General features: G+C 38.8%; 1 protein-coding gene across 1 annotated transcript; it reads right to left on the bottom strand.

Moving 5' to 3' along the window:
* Positions 1-729: 729 nt before the first annotated feature.
* On the bottom strand, positions 730-18,615 carry daw1 (dynein assembly factor with WDR repeat domains 1). The gene is made up of 14 exons (XM_058387166.1): positions 18,530-18,615; positions 17,131-17,203; positions 15,745-15,889; positions 12,213-12,271; positions 12,010-12,132; positions 9,991-10,090; positions 9,443-9,550; positions 8,232-8,338; positions 7,959-8,061; positions 7,742-7,856; positions 7,364-7,440; positions 1,740-1,832; positions 1,538-1,607; positions 730-1,367 (listed from the first exon to the last, which is right to left on the bottom strand). Exons 1-14 carry the CDS (start codon positions 18,567-18,569, stop codon positions 1,333-1,335), a joined length of 1,248 nt encoding a protein of 415 aa, XP_058243149.1. The 5' UTR covers positions 18,570-18,615; the 3' UTR covers positions 730-1,332.
* Between the last annotated feature and the right edge of the window lie 908 nt (positions 18,616-19,523).

Here is a 19,523-nt window from a genome sequence, read left to right as displayed (position 1 = left end):
AAAGGAATCTAAACAATAAGTGTTAAAGCACTATATACAGGCAACATCTTTCCAAAATATTCAACCAACCTCACCAAGGCTAAGTTGTGTGTCCAAAACAGTTTATACACTCTCCAGGAACATCTGTATCGCTCCTCATTTATGCTAATATCTAATAGGCCAATTATGTGGCAGCAGAGCTATGCATAATATCATGTAGATGCAGGTCATAAGGTTCTAAATGGAGAAAAATGTGATCCCAGTGACTAACAATGGCAGCAATGCTATATTATATTGCACCACTGTGCTGCCATTGTTGTCCAAACTTCTTTTTCTATCAGTTGTGAAGAGTAGTTACCTTAGTCTTCCTGCCAGCTCCAACCAGTCTGGTCATTCTCCCATGACCTCGCTCTTTGGCAAAATGCTTCCAACTACACAACTGATGTTCAGTGTTAGAAACTATTGTGCGTAAACTGAAATACTCACACCAGTTCATCTGTCACCAACAACCATTCCTCAGTCACTGAGATCATATTCTTCTATGTGCTGATGTCACATGACTGGTTAATGTAATAATAAAGCAGAGGTAGCTGGTGAATAAATGTATCCTTCTATAAACAGTTGTGGCCTAAAACATTAATTTTTATTATTTACCTTTCTTATATTTAATAAGATTATATTTGTAGCAAGAAATGCCTGGTGTAGTTATAGCATATTCACTCTTTTCATATTTTTTTTAAAGTATCATTTTCCACACTGGTACTTTATTTTATCTTGTCTAATGGACTTTGTGGTGACGTATGTTGCATATAAAGCATGTCTCAAAGTGCTGATATATGAGACAAATCACCTTTGTAACAGCACAGAGAGCAAGGCATCAAGGCTGCTTTGTTTTAGATACACCAAAGGTGCTTTTATTTCCTGCTTTCAATCAGAGCATACTATGAGTCAAAATAAATTCTAACAAATAGGAAATCTGCTAAGACGTTTACCAAAAACAATCGTAATTTAATTTTCTTTCAAATCTACAAAAATGTCACTTAAACCTAGCAATTACTCCTAAACATATTGTACTATTGATTGTTGGCAGGCCAGACACCTGGTGCACAGGTGTGTTAGTTTTTCACATTTGGAAAAGAAAAAAAAAGCAAATAGTGAAGCAAATGGTGTGTGAACAGGAGACACAAATAGATTTCACAGGAGGATTTCATACATAGCTAGTGTGTGCGTTTGTGTGTGAGCAGATTCTCAGCACTTTAAGGCAACCATTCTGTGCAAGTTAGAAGGCTGAATATAAGAACATGTTCATGTGTGTTTGTTAATACTGAAGATTGTCCTCTTTGTGTTTATTTCTCAACGCCAGATCCGACAGGTATTATCTTTACTACCTGGAGAAATAAAAACAAACATAAATTCAGCCATTTTTGAGTGCATGCTGTCTCTTTCTCTCTCTCACACACACACACTTTTGGTGTGACAAGTGAGTGTGTATGTGCGTGTCTGTATGTATATGTGCGTGTCTTTATGTGTATATATGTGTGTGTGTGTGTGTCATTGCCTGTAATGATGGTGTCTCCTTCATAGTTAAATGCACAGGAGAAGATCTCATCGGTGTGTCCCTCCAAAACCTGCACACATTATTATTACTGCACTTTATCTGTGGTCATACTTTCATACATACATGAGTCCTGAAGGTTTATGTAAATTGAGCAAAGGATGCAACATTTGTAAATTATATAATAAATTACATAATCACACACCTGCAGACATGAGCCAGAGTTCACAGACCACACACGTGCTGTTCTGTCTGCACTTGCTGTTAATACACGTGTCCCCTGTGGGTTAAAGCACACCTGGGAGAGATAAAGAGTCACCTGTCATGCAAAGTTAATGTTAATCAGCATTAATTTTAGCTCCATTCAAAATGCAAATGCAAAATGAATGGCATGTAATCCATTATACCATACATCACAGTTACCATGGTACTTCAAAATATTCTCACTACCCTTTGTTACACTCTGTTTCAGACTGCCTAAATGGATGATGTTTTAGGGTAATGAGATTGCCCTCTGTCCCATAAAAAGGACAGGTGTCTTATAAAGGCTTAATGTACACAGTAAAGTTACTACATGTAGTCATGTAGTTCATTACTAAATGTGTTCATTGTTGATTGACTTTTGTATGTTGCTCTGGATAATGGCGTCTGCCAAATAACATAAATGTAAATGTGCAAGAAAATGATGCAGTACTTGTCAGAACTTCTGACATTTCCTTTTTCTTCTCAGCCACACCACACATAAACAAGAAAAGTATGAAGTTCTTTGCCACTTGTGGGCATTATCAGAGTTACAGGAGTCCTGTCCCCCATAGCTATGGATACCTCCCTCTAATTTCCATTCTTTATACAGTGAACATGATAATTTACACACCCCTGTTAAAATAGTGATGTAAAAAAAAAACATCAAACCAGATTTTTCCCCTTTTAATGTGATATAGCAAGCATCACAAATCAAGTGAAAAAATTAGGTCCATCCTCAACAAGTGGAGAGAAGCCATCCATAGCAAGTGGAGAGAAGCCATCCATAGCAAGTGGAGAGAAGCCATCCATAGCAAGTGGAGAGAAGCCATCCTCAACAAGTGGAGAAAAGCCATCCATAGCAAGTGGAGAGAAGCCATCCATAGCAAGTGGAGAGAAGCCATCCATAGCAAGTGGAGAGAAGCCATCCTCAACAAGTGGAGAAAAGCCATCCTCAGCAAGTGGAGAGAAGCCATCCTCAACAAGTGGAGAGAAGCCATCCTCAACAAGTGGAGAAAAGCCATCCTCAGCAAGTGGAGAGAAGCCATCCTCAACAAGTGGAGAAAAGCCATCCTCAGCAAGTGGAGAGAAGCCATCCTCAACAAGTGGAGAGAAGCCATCCTCAACAAGTGGAGAGAATCCATCCTCAGCAAGTGGAGAAAAGCCATCCTCAGCAAGTGGAGAAAAGCCATCCTCAGCAAGTGGAGAGAAGCCATCCTCAACAAGTGGAGAGAAGCCATCCTCAACAAGTGGAGAGAAGCCATCCTCAACAAGTGGAGATAAGCCATCCTCAACAAGTGGAGAGAATCCATCCTCAACAAGTGGAGAGAAGCCATCCATAGCAAGTGGAGAGAAGCCATCCATAGCAAGTGGAGAGAAGCCATCCATAGCAAGTGGAGAGAAGCCATCCATAGCAAGTGGAGAGAAGCCATCCATAGCAAGTGGAGAGAAGCCATCCTCAACAAGTGGAGAAAAGCCATCCTCAGCAAGTGGAGAGAAGCCATCCTCAACAAGTGGAGAGAAGCCATCCTCAGCAAGTGGAGAGAAGCCATCCTCAACAAGTGGAGAGAAGCCATCCTCAACAAGTGGAGAAAAGCCATCCTCAGCAAGTGGAGAGAAGCCATCCTCAACAAGTGGAGAAAAGCCATCCTCAGCAAGTGGAGAGAAGCCATCCTCAACAAGTGGAGAGAAGCCATCCTCAACAAGTGGAGAGAATCCATCCTCAGCAAGTGGAGAAAAGCCATCCTCAGCAAGTGGAGAGAAGCCATCCTCAACAAGTGGAGAGAAGCCATCCTCAACAAGTGGAGAGAAGCCATCCTCAGCAAGTGGAGAGAAGCCATCCATATCAAGTGGAGAGAAGCCATCCTCAGCAAATGGAGAGAAGCCATCCTCAGCAAATGGAGAGAAGCCATCCTCAGCAAGTGGAGAGAAGCCATCCTCAACAAGTGGAGAGAAGCCATCCTCAACAAGTGGAGAGAAGCCATCCTCAGCAAGTGGAGAGAAGCCATCCTCAACAAGTGGAGAGAATGTGTTACAAAGAACATTTAATGCCAAGCCCACCTAAATCGCCTCAGATCATGTGGCACAATGTGATACTGTCTGATGAGATCAAGGTAGAACATTTTGGGCAATATTTAAAAAAAATGTTTGCCACAAGACAGCTTATTGCTCAAAAACACTACACACATGGTGAAGCATGATTATGGGAGTATATGGCAATGGGGCTGCATCTCTTCAACTTGGACTGGGGCTCTAGTCAAGATAGAGGGAATAATAGACAGCTCCAAGCACTCGTCTATTTTGGTACAAAACCTGCAGGCCTCTGTTAGACAGTGCAAGTTAAAGAAAAATGTCACCTTCCAGCACAATAATCACCCAAAGAACAAATACAAGTCAAAAGAGGAATGACTTCAGTGGAAGAAAATCAAAGTTTTGAAATAGGCCAGTCACAGAACAGATTGAAAACATGTGGAATAACTAAAAGAGGGCTGTGAATAGGACTAGTGGGATAAAATGACCAAATCAAGATCTATTAAGTCAGAAGGTGCTGGTACAAGTAAATGGTCAAATGGTGCGTTAACAAATAAAAGGTTGTGCATATTTGTGTAACCAGGTTATTGCACTTTTTTCTGCTCTTATTTTTATTTTATATTAATTTTGCTGGTTGCTATATCACATTAAAGGTGATTTGGTGGTTTGTATTTTTTACCAGGCAAAATCCCACAATTATTAAATGGCTGCATAAACATTTTTATATAATCTGTATCATTTTAAAACAGCACTGAGTATCACAGGGTCTACTAGCATTTTGTTTTTGTTTTTTTATTTCTCACATACACTTACTTTATTGCTGTGTTTACTGCTTGCTGCTGTTGGTGTTTCTGACATTTCAGACATGCTGTTGGCTCGTCCACATTACACTTTTTTTTAAACAAATACTTAGTAGAGCTGGATCTCTCCTGTTTTTTTAGACATATTATTAGGCTTTTTTCACCTTGAACAATCTCTGGTGAGCCGAGTAATTCCCTGTTATGGTAAGAGGATCAATACTGTTCATTTTTCCCTTTGAGTTTTCTACCTAGTGTTTCAAAATGCTAGAGTTCATTGACAGCTTCCTGGTGAAAACTTGAAAACAATGTTACATTACATGTGGCATTCAGTGCATAGTATATGTTGACTATTCTGTTGCTAGCACTAGTGAAAACCCCCAATATGCAAATGCTGACTCTGTAAGAAAGTTCATTAACACCTCATCCATGCCAGTGGAACATATGGGACAAGTAATGGGCAATTCTACTTTTTAATGTCATCAAGTTTTTTCTGGCTCAATCTGTTCATCCTGATGTATGCAAAACTGCTCTGTGAAACCTGCCTTATGTGCAAAGGTCAGTATTTGTACCTATTCTTAAAATAAGGGAATTAGATATGGAGCTACACATTTGGAATCACAAAACCCACACAGACAAATGGAGTATTCCAGTCTTCCTACACAGAGGGTCACACTGAGGCATTTTATAGAAGAAAGCCTCAGATCATTGAAGAAATTCAATTCCTGATGACACTCCCTTTTCATGTCTTATGGATGGTACTGAAGACCTGAATCAGGCCCAGGTCTGTGAGCTTGGTCTCTAGTCTAGATGACTTGGTGGTAGTAAATGCTAAGCTGTAGTCTACGAACAGCATTCTCACACAGGTGTTCCTCATTTTTTAGGTTAGAGAGGGCTGTGTGTAATGCAGTAGAGAGTGTATCTGTAGATCTTTTATGCCAGCATGCAAAAAGTAGAGGGCCTAGGCTTGTAGGGAGAATAATGCAGATCATGATTTAGACCCTTCCCAAAGAACCTGCTGATGATGAAGCTGAATATTACAGGTCACAATTCATTAAGATATCTTGCCTTATACTTTGGAACAGGAACAACAGTGGACTTCTTGAAGCAGGAAGGAATTGTTGAATGAGAAACAGATTAATAATTGCTGTGAACACACAGACTAAATGCATACGTGTGTGTGGGGTGATGGGGGAAGGTGTTAACAATGAATGAGTATCCAGTTTGGCCTTGGCATCAATAAGTGAATGGATAAGTGTATGGATTCCTGTGTGTTGATGTTCTTGTACCTTAAGTATTAAAGTTAAGTCTTAAGTGCCCTATCAGTGTCTGCTTGTGCTGGGATATAAATAGTCAACTGCTGTAATCTTGCTAGGTACCTTGAATGGCCAGCACTTAAGCATTATGTGTTCCAGATTGGGAGAACAGAAGGCCTTGATTGTTTGTACATTCCATGTCTTATGGATCATAACACACATTCCCCCCAAAGAATTGTGTCCTTCATTTTCCAATGTCAGGTCATGAGTCTTTCCGTGACTTATGTTTTCAACTCCATAGACAGGACCCTTTTCAGTGTCTGAAAGGTTGTACATGAGAGTTAACACTCTGAGAGTCCCCCAGGGTTTTTTAGAATTTTGGTGTTTGGAAATCTCTAATGTGATTACTGTTTCAAAAGCTTCATCTACAGCGTGGTAACTTTCAGGTTGTGTGAAACAACTCCTGAGGTCATATTATCATCGTGAAAAGGTCACCTCAAATAGAAGAGAAAGAAGTGAAACTGCTCTGAAACGGTTTGTTTAACAAGATTATGAACTTTATAATAAAATAATTTAGTTGTTTATTTGCTAGTGATCTTTTAGCTTAACTAGTTAGCTAACCAGCCAGGCATTGTTAACATGATAACTGTTTAACTAGCTGACTCTGAAGGCACTATTTTGCTATGGTTGCTGTTAAGTTCTTCTTAAACACCACAAAATTGCTTTTTAGCATAACCCTTGTACTACTGTACTGCTCAGTAAGACTCAACAATCAATTTTGTATAATCATAAACCATGCTAAAAACTAGGCAATTATCACACTACAAAATGTTAACATCTGCAGTTTCTCTCTCTCTCTCTCTCTCTCTCTCTCTCTCTCTCTCTTTCTCTGTGTGTGTGTGTGTGTGTGTGTGTGAGAGAGAGAGAGACAGAGAGAGAGAGAGAGAGAGAGAGAGTCTGTTTAAACTCTGTGTGACCTGTGTCACTGTGGCAGTATGTTCTGTAGCTCAAATTGATGAATAACCCTTTATATGAATGTTGTTATAAAAATGTAAGAGTGTGTTTGAATTATAATCCATTATACAGGAAATGGAACTATTCTGACCTAAGATGAAAGGAGGGAGAGGTGGGGGAAAGGAATAGAGAGAGAGAGTGAGAGAGAGAGAGAGAGAGAGAGAGAGAGAGAGAGAGAGAGATTTGAAAGGAAGCATGGATAGATGGATGAGTGGCTGGACGGATGGATAGAGGGAGAAATTGAGAAGGAGGGTGTGTGAATAATGATATAATGGTGGCATGATGACAGGAGTGATAAGGAAATTGTTACCTGAAAGAAATATTAGAGAATGGTATAGGGAAATTGATGGAGTGTGAGACAGGTAGAGACAAACAGGAAGTGACTGAGGGATAGGCAAGAAAAACAGGAAATGAACAAGAGAAAGAGGAAATGGAGATGTGTTAAATAAAAAGATAAACTGTGTGTGTGTGTGTGTGTGTGCATGACTTACCTTAGATATCTCTCCCTCATGACCCTCAAGTTTACAGACACACTGAAAGGTTTCTGCATTAAATATCCTGGATGTACCTAAAGAGAGGGAGGATGGATAAGAAGACAGGATGTGAACGCAAAGCTTATGATGATGTTTATGATAATCTTGTTGTAATGCAGCTTATGATAATGATGTGGAAGGTGATGAATGTGATCATCACTCTAATGATCATAGTTATGATGAAGACTGTGATCAGGATAATGATGTGACTGATGTGATTCTGGTAATGATGTGCCTGCCAGTTAGATGTCACTGGTGATGTGGTTAGTGAATGTGGTTGGTAGTGGTGTGGATGATTGTGATGTGATGTTGTGCTGATGATAGCAATGGCCTCACCATCAGCTGATGCGGTTGCAATGAGCTGACCAGTGTAATTAAAGCAAACATCCAGCACCTCATCATCATGACCAATTAAAGTCGCTAAACACTGGCCACTCTCAGCGTCCCACACCTACACACACATACATACAAATGCATGAGCTCAGTTTTGGCCATTCACACACAACAAAACATTTATCTGTGATATGTATTGCATACTGAACTGAATTCTGACCTTGCAGCTCTTGTCCATAGAGGCTGAGACAATGAGGGAACAGTCCCAGTTGAAGTGCACACTGCTGATTTCTCCCCTGTGTGCTATCATTGTGTGTAATCGCCTTCAACAACACATACAACCCAAATAAATAAATTTAAAAAATCAGATATTAGTGAATTGTTTATTTAGAATCAGCTATAGCTATGCTCATTTCCCCTTTTCTATTTCTCAGGCCTAGGCAGTTTTATTTCGAAACCCTTAGGACCCCAAGAATTGCTGGGTCACACACACCTCCCTGATGGTACATCCCACAGTGTAAGTGTGTGATCGAATGACCCAGTGACTAAACGATTCCCAACTGTGTTGAATGAGAGAGAGATTATCTCAGCAGAGTGACCCTAAAAGAGACAATGAGTGTGAGAGACAAAAAGACAAACAAAAGAGAAAAGAGACATTAGTCATTATTCTACACCAAAGAAAAAAAAATTAACATGTACAATAGTCAAAGAACTGATTATTCTGATGCATCATTTAGATTCAGTGAAGAGGACCTGGGGAGTTAAACAATATTATGGTCTCTCACACACACAAACACACACACACCCACACACATACACACACAAAGCAAGTGGAAAAGAGGGCTCCATATGCACAGACACCATCATTGTAAAGTAACAATTATGACACCAAGAACTGACAGAACACACACAGGCCACGTAATATTATACTTTGGCTCTCCATAAAAACATTGTTTTATAGAGTGTTGCTGGCTTGGGTTCAAGGGGTTTAGAGGGCAGAGAAAAGTTTGATCTAGAAATAAGTTTTAATAAAAAAAAATATATTTCTATCATAGTAGAATTACTTGATTTGGTCATTCAATACCTCTAAATGGAACAATACACCCATAGCTAACCCACCATATAAACAAATCAATGAAAGCTTACAGCAGTTTCCTTCTGATAAAATCAACTCTAAGTTCTGTTTTACAGAATGTTCATTTCTTAAAAGCTTACCCAGAATAACTACTGTACTAATTCTAAAAGAATCTGTCCATGTAGTCACACCAGCGAATTTATTCATAATAAGATGTTTTTGAAAGTATGCTTGTTAAATTTTAGAAGCTACAGAATGTGAGGCTTTTTATCAGAAAAGTTAATCAATTTCATTATACTGTGGTTTGCTAGAGAAAGTTGCAGCAGGCTCTCCTTTTTCATCTATTATTTACGCATAAATTTGAGAGAAACATCATTAAAATAATATACTACTGTAATAGTCTGACAATAAATAATACATTTCTATTCCTAAGTATCACATGTATTTGAAATATTTTATTGCTGCTGTTTAAACACTTTTTCTTTTTCTTGACAGTTTGAAATGGAAACTGAATCAAAGCACAGCGCTGCCTTCTGGTTAAAGTAATAAAACAGCCTTTGAGATGGCCAAAGGGCCTCCACTGAGGCTAAGGGACAAAATAGAATTGGAACACAGCCAGAGATACGCACTGCTAGGGTAGAAACCTCGTTACCACTCTCCACATCCCATAATTTAGCTGTAGTGTCCATGCTGCCTGTGGCAACCAGGGTACTCTGGGGGTTGAAGGTCACACAGACCTGCAGAGGACACACACATACACACATTGTATGGCTGTACAATCAGCTGGAGTCTTTTTTTATCGCAAGTCTTGACATTTTGAGGAAAGCATATCAATGGTTTCTGACCAATGGAAAAACATCACACACTTAAGAGGTGGCTGATGGAATCAATATCAGTTTTTTTTGTTGTGAACCTAATATCTTTTTTTAATTATTCAGTAATTACTATGCATTATTCAGAACCTACAGTGAAACTAATAGGATAATGAATGCAGTTACAAGAGTGACAAATATGAGCCTGCCTCCTATGAGTACAGGGATTTTAATTATTGTGTGAACTGAAATTCACCTAAATGGTCATTTCAAACCTAGATTTTTCACGTTACAATCTATACCAGAATCAAATAATAAAATCCACTCTCACAGACTCTTGCAGATTTGAGGAGTGTAAGACGTACAATTTCCGCTGTGTGTCCTCTAAATGTGTAGAAACACTTTCCAGTCTCGGCACTCCATAATTTGCAGGTCTTATCAAAGGAGCCTGTAGCTATTTTATCTCTGAGAGAGACAAAGGTAGAGAGGAACACAAAAAAATAAAAACAAACATGTTTCCATCCATACATTTCTAGATATGTGAAAGTATATAGTCAAATACATCGATTTCTTCATCCATATCTCAGTGACTTATAAATTTATGGAGAGAGAAATAAGCTAATGTTAGGGATAGGGAGAGAAGTGGAACGTGAATGAGGGGCACAAAGAGCAAGAGAAACAGAGAGATAAAGGGATAAGGGAATGAGCACCTGACTCAAAATGACAAGAGCTTCCACATAACAGCCCGGAGCTGGCTGAACCTGTAGTGTGTGTGTGTGTGTGTGTGTGTACAAATTCTGTTTGAACTCCAGTTTTCTAAATTTAATTCAGCCAGTGATTAAAATGTGGATGTTTGTATAGTTCAATTGCAGTTGACAGCTGATGACGTCATATAATGCTGTGGGGTTGCAACCCTCTCTCCTGGAATGGGAATGGGACTGCAGATTTTATGTTGTAGTTACATGCACATGAACGGCTAATTCATGGAATATTTTAATATAATTAAAATGTTTGATTACACTGCATCAAACTAATCAAAGTGGCATTTTACACCATACACTAGTCATGGTGTTAAAATAGAGACACTACAAAATGCAAGTATTAGAATATAGACCATTTCAACGACAATTTGTGGGTTTATGGAAGTGACGTCTTTGGTCCTTGAACGTTTCCAGTTAGTTGTTGCAGTTAGTTGTTCGTTCATTTAAAACGATCGTGCAATTAAAAATGTCACCATTTAAATTCATTAAGGATCATTTGTCCTATGTATGTGACTATCCATGAAAAGCACATAAAAAATAATTACTTTTGCAATAGGTAATAATAGCACATAATTATGTAACTGCCATACAGTTAGCAATGTAATTTATTATTTGTCTAGATATCCAGGCTGGATATTTTTCCACATAGAATATAGTACTAAGCATCCAGACTGTAAAAAGCTTCTACAGATTCTCTCACACTCCAGTTTAAACCAAATAATAATACACATCTGGATACGTTACTTAAGGTAAACCAGATTCAAAAAGTCTTGTCATTTTGTTTTGACAGATGTATTATGTAAAAATGGTGCCACCAGACGTGTGCAGTAGCATTGCAACGCGTTTGTTATTGTTTACAATCTTGAAATGGTCTATATTTTGCAGTTTATTCCTATCATTAAAATTGCCACAGTGAATGCTCTGGCATCAGTTAAAATCTAACTGGCCAAAAACAGGTGAAATCCCCTGAAACTACACCCTCGTTAGGATCCTGACACTAACTCACTATAATAATTTAAATCTTTCACTTCACCAATACTTTTAGATTCTTGCAGCTGCAATATATTCTCGTTTATTTTTTAACAAATACAATATACGGTCAAAGGTTTGTGGACACTTGACCATCACTCCTTAACATCACCCCTATTTTTGAATTTCCCATGCCAGATAGTCCCATGTTTATCACCCACTATACAGGGAAGGTTTTCCATTACATATTGGAATGTGGTGGTGGGGATTTGCTCGTTATGCCAGCAAAACCTTAGTGAGGTCAGGCATCAATATCAGTCTGGGGTGCAGTCAGCATTACAGTTTCTTCCATCGGGGTTCTATTTAACTCTTCCAGTATAATGTCGGAAAACCATGTCTTCATGGAGAATACTTATTTAGTGGGGCATTGTCATGTTGGAACTGTAGTTCTACATACAAAGACATCCTACACAAAAGAGTTTGGGGACAATCCACATATAGAGCTAATGATTTGGACATTTTATATTCAAGGGAGGTCTAAGAAATTCCGATGTAAAAGGACATAAGGATGAAACAGAAAAAGAAATGGATAAGATGGTAATGAATAATAAAAATAATAATAATAATAATAATAATAATAATAATAATAATTACCCATAGGGATTATTAAATGCGATGGCATAAACAACATTTCTATGCCCCTCCAGCGTGTGCAGTTCCTCTCCAGACACAGTGTCCCATATTTTACATGTTCTGTCATAGCTCCCGGTTATGAAACTGCAGACAAGATGAGGGAGAAAAGGGTGAGCGGAGGAGTGAGTGAGTGAGCGGAACATGAGCGGCTGAGATAAACTCACCTCGACCCTGATTTATTGAAGGCGACATTGGTAAGAGGCAGGATGTGAGCCTGAAGCACCTAGAGAGAGGAAAGGAGAGAAAGAAAGAGAGAGGGAGAGGGAGAAGGAGTAAGAGGGAGGGGATGATGGATGGAGCGAGTGTGTTGTGAATTGGTGCGCTTAAGTGCATTAATTCATTTCCAATCTATAATCCTGACTGAGCAATTTACATACATCAGTAATTTTCAGCCCATAAACCATGCTTTCCCAGTGGGTTGTGGTGGTATTGCATCCAGTGGAGGTGGCAAGAATATTATGCTTTCAGCATGCACAGCTGCAGGGACAGCTGTGGCAGCCCAAAAAAGTGTAATTTTGTGCATGCATGGATTTGTCTTGCTGCTTCACATGTTAATGTACTTGGCAGTGACATTAGATCAAAATGTTAGCTTTTCAAGAATGCAAAGCACATTTTTCAAATCTAACACTATTTTCGTTTACATACTCACCTATGTGCATTTTCCCCTTGGTATAGTTCATTTGTGTACATAAGAAACAGCGAATAATGTGGATCACTTGCAATGAGAACTCAACCCTGAATCAACTCTACTGCAAGTTGTATTCCAAGAAGTAAACCAAACATGAAGGATAAATGGCAGTATTTATTATAAATTGTCTTGTTACTAATTTTACCACCACTGACTGTTCTGCTCAATAAGAGGTGCCCTGTTGTTGTTATTTTAAGTAACTGTGTCAAAAAGTAACAAACAAGTCCATGGTCAACTTTCCCAAGCTTCAAGGTATTTTATTCCTCCAAGCCTTGACAGATTTGGATGATGAACATGATCAATGCCCAAACTTTTTGTGATCTAGTCACCTTACATATAGAAACAGACCCTGATATGACTGTATCTCATTCCTTGAAATTGAGCTCCACTTAGAGAGTGCTGGTAGCTACACATCAATACAGACGAAGATTAGAGGTAAAAGCAGGAGCACAGCAGAGTAGTGGCATTGAGTGTACTACAAGAAAGTGTTAAGGCTACTAGGAGAAAATAAATTCGAATCCTCCTGCCAACATGGCTGGACAAGTGCTTAATCTGTTTCATGGTGCATTCACCCATGTAAGTTGCTGGGATATTCCACAATGTAACAATTTCACTGATGAGCTCTTATGCTCGTTTAAGGGTGGGTTAAAGATTAGACTTTATAAAAGAGCAGGCAGACCAGCTGGTACCTGGATCAGTCTTTGGCAGACCGGCCCAGGAAGCATTAAATGATTGCATCCTTCTGTCTGTGTAAACAGCAAAACATGTGACATAACATACTGCCCTCAAAATTGATGTACTGCCACGTTATTATTATAGGAGCTACACTATATGGCCAAAAGGACATGGACACCTGACTGTCTAACGCATGCAATTTCTCTATATGAATCAATGGAAGACGCAGTCAGAAAAAAAGCCTTTTGCTTCTTTGCAAAGTTTACACAAGCGATGCACACGCACTCAGCCACCCACATGATTCATATGAAAACGTGATTTATATGACCAGATCGCCTTTTTCCATTGCTCCATGGTACAGTATTGATGCTCTTGTGTCCATTGTAGGTCCTTTCGGTTTGGACAGGGGTCAGCATGGACTCTCTGATGGGCCCATAGCTTTGTAGCTTCATACTCATCAAGGTGTGATGCACACTGTTCTGTGAAAGCCGGTATTACCTGTTCAGCATTTTGTGCTACAGCATTTTGTGCTTCAGCATTTTGTGCTACAGCACCTCTTCTTTGGGACTGGACAAACAGGATCCAGCTTTCGGTTCCCGTGTGCATCAATGAGCCTTGGGCACCCATGACTAGATCACCGGTTGTCCTTCTATGGACCCCTTATGGTAGGTATTGGCCACTGCATACTGGGAATACCCCACAAGACCAGCCATTTTGAAGAAGCTCTGACTAGCAATTACAATCTGGCCTTTGTCAAAGTTGCTCAGATCCTTATGCTTTCCTATTTTTACTGATTCCAGCACATGAACTCTGAAAACTGACTGTTCAATTGCTGCCTAATATATCCCACCCCATTGCAGGTGCTATGGTAACGAAATAATCAATTTTATTCACTTGGTTGAATGTACCAACATCACATTAATACAGAGAGGAAAAGGGATATAAGGAAAAAAATGATCAGTTGAATATTATAATAGTGAATATTGATCAGTTGTGAATGTGAATATCAGTTGTTAATACTCATCAGTTGTGAATATGAGTGGCACACAATATAGTCATGTGTATGGAGCATTTCTATACTGTTGTGCTGCTTCACCTATTTTAGCACAGTCACCTTCATTTATAACAACACAAATACACAAAAAGCCCGGCAAGCACTTGACCACAATACAAACATGTCAATGCTACCTGGAAAATCATGTTTGCATCAACACAAAAATTAAGCTTCAATTTTTAAGACATCACTGTTCAAAACTGTTATTTTAACATCTGTTTATCCTTTAAAGCTGATTTTACCTGTATTGGCACACAAACCTGCCCACCTGATCGAATAAATGAATAAATGAGCTAATTATACAATATCATTATCTATTAAACTTTAGATAGGTGGCTAGCAAATTTATAGATTGGCAGATTGGCAGATTGGTAGTTTATGTTAATCCATGTGCCTAACTGAAGAAGTTAAATTAAAGGCTAGATGTTTGTGAGCTTGATGACCCAAGGGACACTTGTTATTTGGTAAAGTTTGGACAGGAAAGTTTTACTGATGTTTTCATTTTTAGGCCTTGCTTAATGCCTTTTTTTTTTTTTTTTTTTTTACATAACTGACCCTCTACTGTCATCTAGTGGTTATAGTAAAACAGTTCACTCAAACTGTCAATATTTATTAAAAGGCAATTACCATCTTTTTAATCAATGTGTAGTGTTCTTAAAAATGACCTATATAAATTATGTGATAATAAAGTTATTACTCATGTACAATCATAAGACTCTATTTTTAGGTTGATTACAAACTGTATGAACTTAAGACCAATAATATAAAGTACTTTTCAATAAAAGAGGGCCATCTTTATCTCTGTATAGCCCTTCCAGTAAGGTAACAGTCTCTGTAAAAGGCATATTTTAACTTGTGCATTTACAGTGCATTTTATTAGTATCCTTCAAGAAGTTTGATTAAAAAAATGTAAAAACATGTCTTTGTGATTAGGCATTGTGCAGGAAAGTAAAGGAATTAAAAATTGTTTAAGAAAACTGTCTTGTGTTTCTGGATTTATATTTTTCCACTGCCTTCAGACTTTGTCTGTCACACCTTTCACCTTTGTGTCAGGTTTAATTCACTACTCTGAAAGTAAGGGCTATTTGACACAAAAACAAAAAGTATACTTGCTGTATATTGCCAATACTGTGAATGACACTTTGGGCTGTATCTAAGTATTATTGACCAAGTTAAACACAGAAGCTTTTCACTTCTGCTGTATTGATAGTCATTTATCATGAACATCAGTGTGTGTAAAAATGTGTATGTGTGTACAGATGTGTTTGAACTCACATACCTTGAACAGGTAGAAGCTGCGCTCATCTGGTTGGCTGAGTTTGTCCTGTAATCGTTTAATGAGCACTTTCACCTGATCGGTACGCGAGTCAGTGATTAAAGGCTCGATTCTTCTGATTTCTGATAGTACCTCATTCACATCCGTGCTGAAATGAGATACAGTGTGAATTGCAATAACTAAGCTTACATGTACATAATTTTATCACATAATATAATATCTGTATTATGTCTGTGTTATCTTATAAGTTATATTAATTAATATATTAATGGTAGGTTAGATTAATCCAATATCCAGTCAAATAGGATGTGTAAAAAGCACATATTGGTCAGGTCAAGAGTTTCATCTAGTGTTGACACCTGCAGTAAGTTATCACATGAGTGGATCTTTTATCCTTCTCTAGTCATATACGTGTACTAGCTAAACTTATCAAGACTACCTCCTTAGTGTTTGCTAAGGACATACAGTCAATAGCAAATAATTATTAAATTTAGCTAGTGTTAGCTGTAATGTGTGAAAATGTGTCAAAATGAAAGAACACAATTTTGCAAAATAATTTGTGGAGAATTTGTGGAATTCAAATTTTGTTTTCCATTCACTTAAACGTAAATGGGCGGGGCTAAATATTGTACCGCAGCCGGCCACTAGAGGGCGTCAAAGATACTGTATATTGGCTTCCCTCTTCACGCATTTACAGTATGCCCCAAATTAATTCACAAACAGTCAAAAAACTGCCACGCTTTAAAGGGTTTTTTTTTAACATAGCTAATACGTTTAAAACAACACTATAACATTTGCAAAGAAACAGATCATGTCACTTTTTAACACCTCTGAATGGTGGCATTCACTATGGAGTCACTATGTATCCCAGGTCATTTTGAGGCAAGGAGTTTTAATAGTTTGGTAGTTACAGTTACAAAGTGTTCCTTGGGTCATTGGGGTTATGATGTTTACCGGTATTGAGAGAATCAGTTATTTTTTCTAATTTATTTCCTATCAATGCTAGAACCTATTGTAAACATATGGACTCAAACTTATTCTGAAGGCAGGATACATAGCTTTACCAGACACCTTTAATTAGAAGCAGCATCCATATAAAATTACACTATTATAATGTCAAGGAACTGGTACAGACAGCGTGAAAGAGTGGATACTAATGACATTCGCTCATCTGGTCAGATCCAGCACTGTTTAGAACATGCTTTAAGCAAGATCGACATCTGTGCCAAATTTTTAACCTCTAGATTATTCTACAGATATTGGTCCAATCCTAAGAACCCGTAAGTCCATTTGGACCAGCTTTGACCGGAGTTGCAATTAAATAAATATTCATTGAATAAGTTAAATAACCGTAAAGTACATGATGCTGGCAAAGCTTTAAATACTCACTCTGGTGTTAAGTGCAGCAGGTCGATGCATCTGCTTCTCTCCTGTCCTCCTTTCTCATAGTCCAGTATTATACCTGCACAAAAAGCAAGTTCTCAGTGTGATGTGAGAATTAGACAGCACCTTCTTCGGCAATTTGAGCAACAGAAGCTCGTCGCTCCCCACATGCATTAGTGAGCCTTGGCCACCCATGACCCCATCACCAGATCACCACTGTTCCTTCCTTGGACACTTTTAATAGATACTAACCACTGCAGACTGGGAACACCCCACAAGGGCTGCAGTTTTGGAGATGCTCTGATCCAGTCGTCTAGCCATCACAATTTAGCCCTCATCAAACTCGCTCAAATCCTCACGCTTACCCATTTTCCTGCTTCTAACACATCAACTTTGAGGACAAAATGTTCACTTGCTGCCTAATATATCCCACCCACTAACAGGTGCCATGATGAGGAGATAATCAGTGTTATTCACTTCACCTGTCAGTGTTCATAATGTTATGCCTGATCGGTGTGAATGTATATACACACACTTATTTCTAAGTAAGTTAAATAAGTTTACACCTCAAATAATTGTAGTTGTCAACAATTCCAACATCCTTGCCCATGATGGTTCCTCCTAAAGTCCACCATCTCCATCTCTTTGGTCACCATCACATTTAGAGCTTGTGATTCCTAGTGCATTGGTCCACAAAGTTATCCAGAAATCCCCTGAACTCAGACTCCTGCCCATCCCTAATACACTCCATCAGAAAGTGCAGTGTCATCAGAAAACCTCTGCAGTTGGCTTGATTCAGAGTTGTACTGAAAGTCTAAGGTGTACAGAGTAAACAAAAATGGACACAGGGCAGTCCCCTGAGGTCCTCCTCTGTTACTGACCACTATTTCAGTTCCTCTGCTGAGAGAATTAGACGATACATTCCTAGACCGACCCGGTCATAGCAGTTTTCAGTACATCACAGCATATGTTTAACCATTTTACAAAAAAAAGAAAAAAGGATGACACTGAATCCCATAAAACAGTGATGATTCAGTTATCTGGTGAGTGGAAAGTGCTAGAATATTGTCTAAGGCCACAGAGGACACCGAATACTGAGCAGTTCTGTTCAGTCCTTAGGGATTTGCCCAATAGCACCTGTTTATGCCGACTACATTTGTTTACGAAGGTAATTAAACAGTAATAGTAACTAGCTCAATACCATTAGTCGTTATTAACGGTAATAAACATTCTCATTAAAGAGCTAGCGTATCTACCGCTCATCAGCTAATGAGTTTATTCTTGTGTGGAAAAATAACACAAAACATGGAAATCGGTTGATAATATGTACACTGCGAAAGCTGACAGTATTTAGCTGTAAAAATGAGTATTAAAAAGTCACGCATTGTTACTTTTTCAGTGTTACCTGGAGGATAGTAGCGAATGTGGAGCCGTTTCAGTCTCATTCCTGCTTGAGTTTAACGCGCCGTTCCCACGGCAACTACGACTACGCTGTCGGTTGTGCGCATGCGCCACAAACAGGCGCAAGTAACCGTGTATCTATTAAGTGGCTCAGAGACTCTTAAGCCAGAAATCGAGAACTTCATTGTTATAACATGTAGATGCTGTGGTTTATGTTCCCTTAAATGTTTTCCTTATGTGGTGAAAAGAATGTGGACACCTGAACATCTTATCTGTATGTGTTTTGCCTACAAACGTGGAATCACACAATTGTTGTAATGGATGTCTTTGCATTTTGTACCATTAAGATTTTCCTTCACTTTTACTGAGATCCAAACAATGTGCACAATGAGGTCCATAAAGACATGATTTTTCAATGCTGGAGTGGACGAAATTGAGTAGTCTGCACAGAGCACTGATTTGAACCCCATTGAACACTTTTAGGATGAACTGGAATGCAGACTGCAGCCCAGGCCTCATCACCCAACATCACTACCTGACCACACTAGTGCGAATGGGCCATGTTCTAAAATCTATTGGAAAGCCTTTCCAGAAGAGTGGAGGTTATTTTAACTGGAAAGAGCGTCAAAATGAAGAATGAGGTGTTCAGCAAACGTGTGTGTGATTGGTCAGATGTCAACAAGTTGTATCTAAATTACTTACTATAAATATACACCAATCAGGCATAACATTACGAGCACTGACAGATGAAGTGAATAACACTGATTATCTCCTCATCATGGCACCTGTTAGTGGGTGTTATATATTAGGCAGCAAGTGAACATTTTGTCCTCAAAGTCAATGTGTTAGAAGCAGGGTAAAGGGCAAGCATAAGGATTTAAGAAAGTCTGACAAGGGCCATATTGTGATGGCTAGATGACTGGATAAGAGCATTTCCAAAAACTGCAGCTCTTGTGGAATGTTCCCAGTCTGCAGTAGTCAGTATCTATCAAAAATGG

This window comes from Hemibagrus wyckioides, linkage group LG04 (genome assembly GCF_019097595.1).
Source record: "Hemibagrus wyckioides isolate EC202008001 linkage group LG04, SWU_Hwy_1.0, whole genome shotgun sequence".
NCBI lineage: Eukaryota > Metazoa > Chordata > Actinopteri > Siluriformes > Bagridae > Hemibagrus > Hemibagrus wyckioides.
The sequence above is the reverse complement of the archived record's forward strand: the minus strand, read 5'-3'. Positions and strand labels throughout refer to the sequence as shown.

What these genes read in the sequence shown, in the direction of transcription:
- daw1 (XM_058387166.1), bottom strand. Translation starts at nt 18,569, where the DNA reads ATGAGACTGAAACGGCTCCACATTCGCTACTATCCTCCAG. An exon ending in TGCAACCGCATCAGCTGATG is followed by an intron (nt 7,441 to 7,741) that starts GTGAGGCCATTG and finishes CCCTCTCTTTAG; the next exon opens with GTACATCCAGGATATTTAAT. An exon ending in AGGAGACACCATCATTACAG is followed by an intron (nt 1,368 to 1,537) that starts GCAATGACACAC and finishes TTATTTCTCCAG; the next exon opens with GTAGTAAAGATAATACCTGT.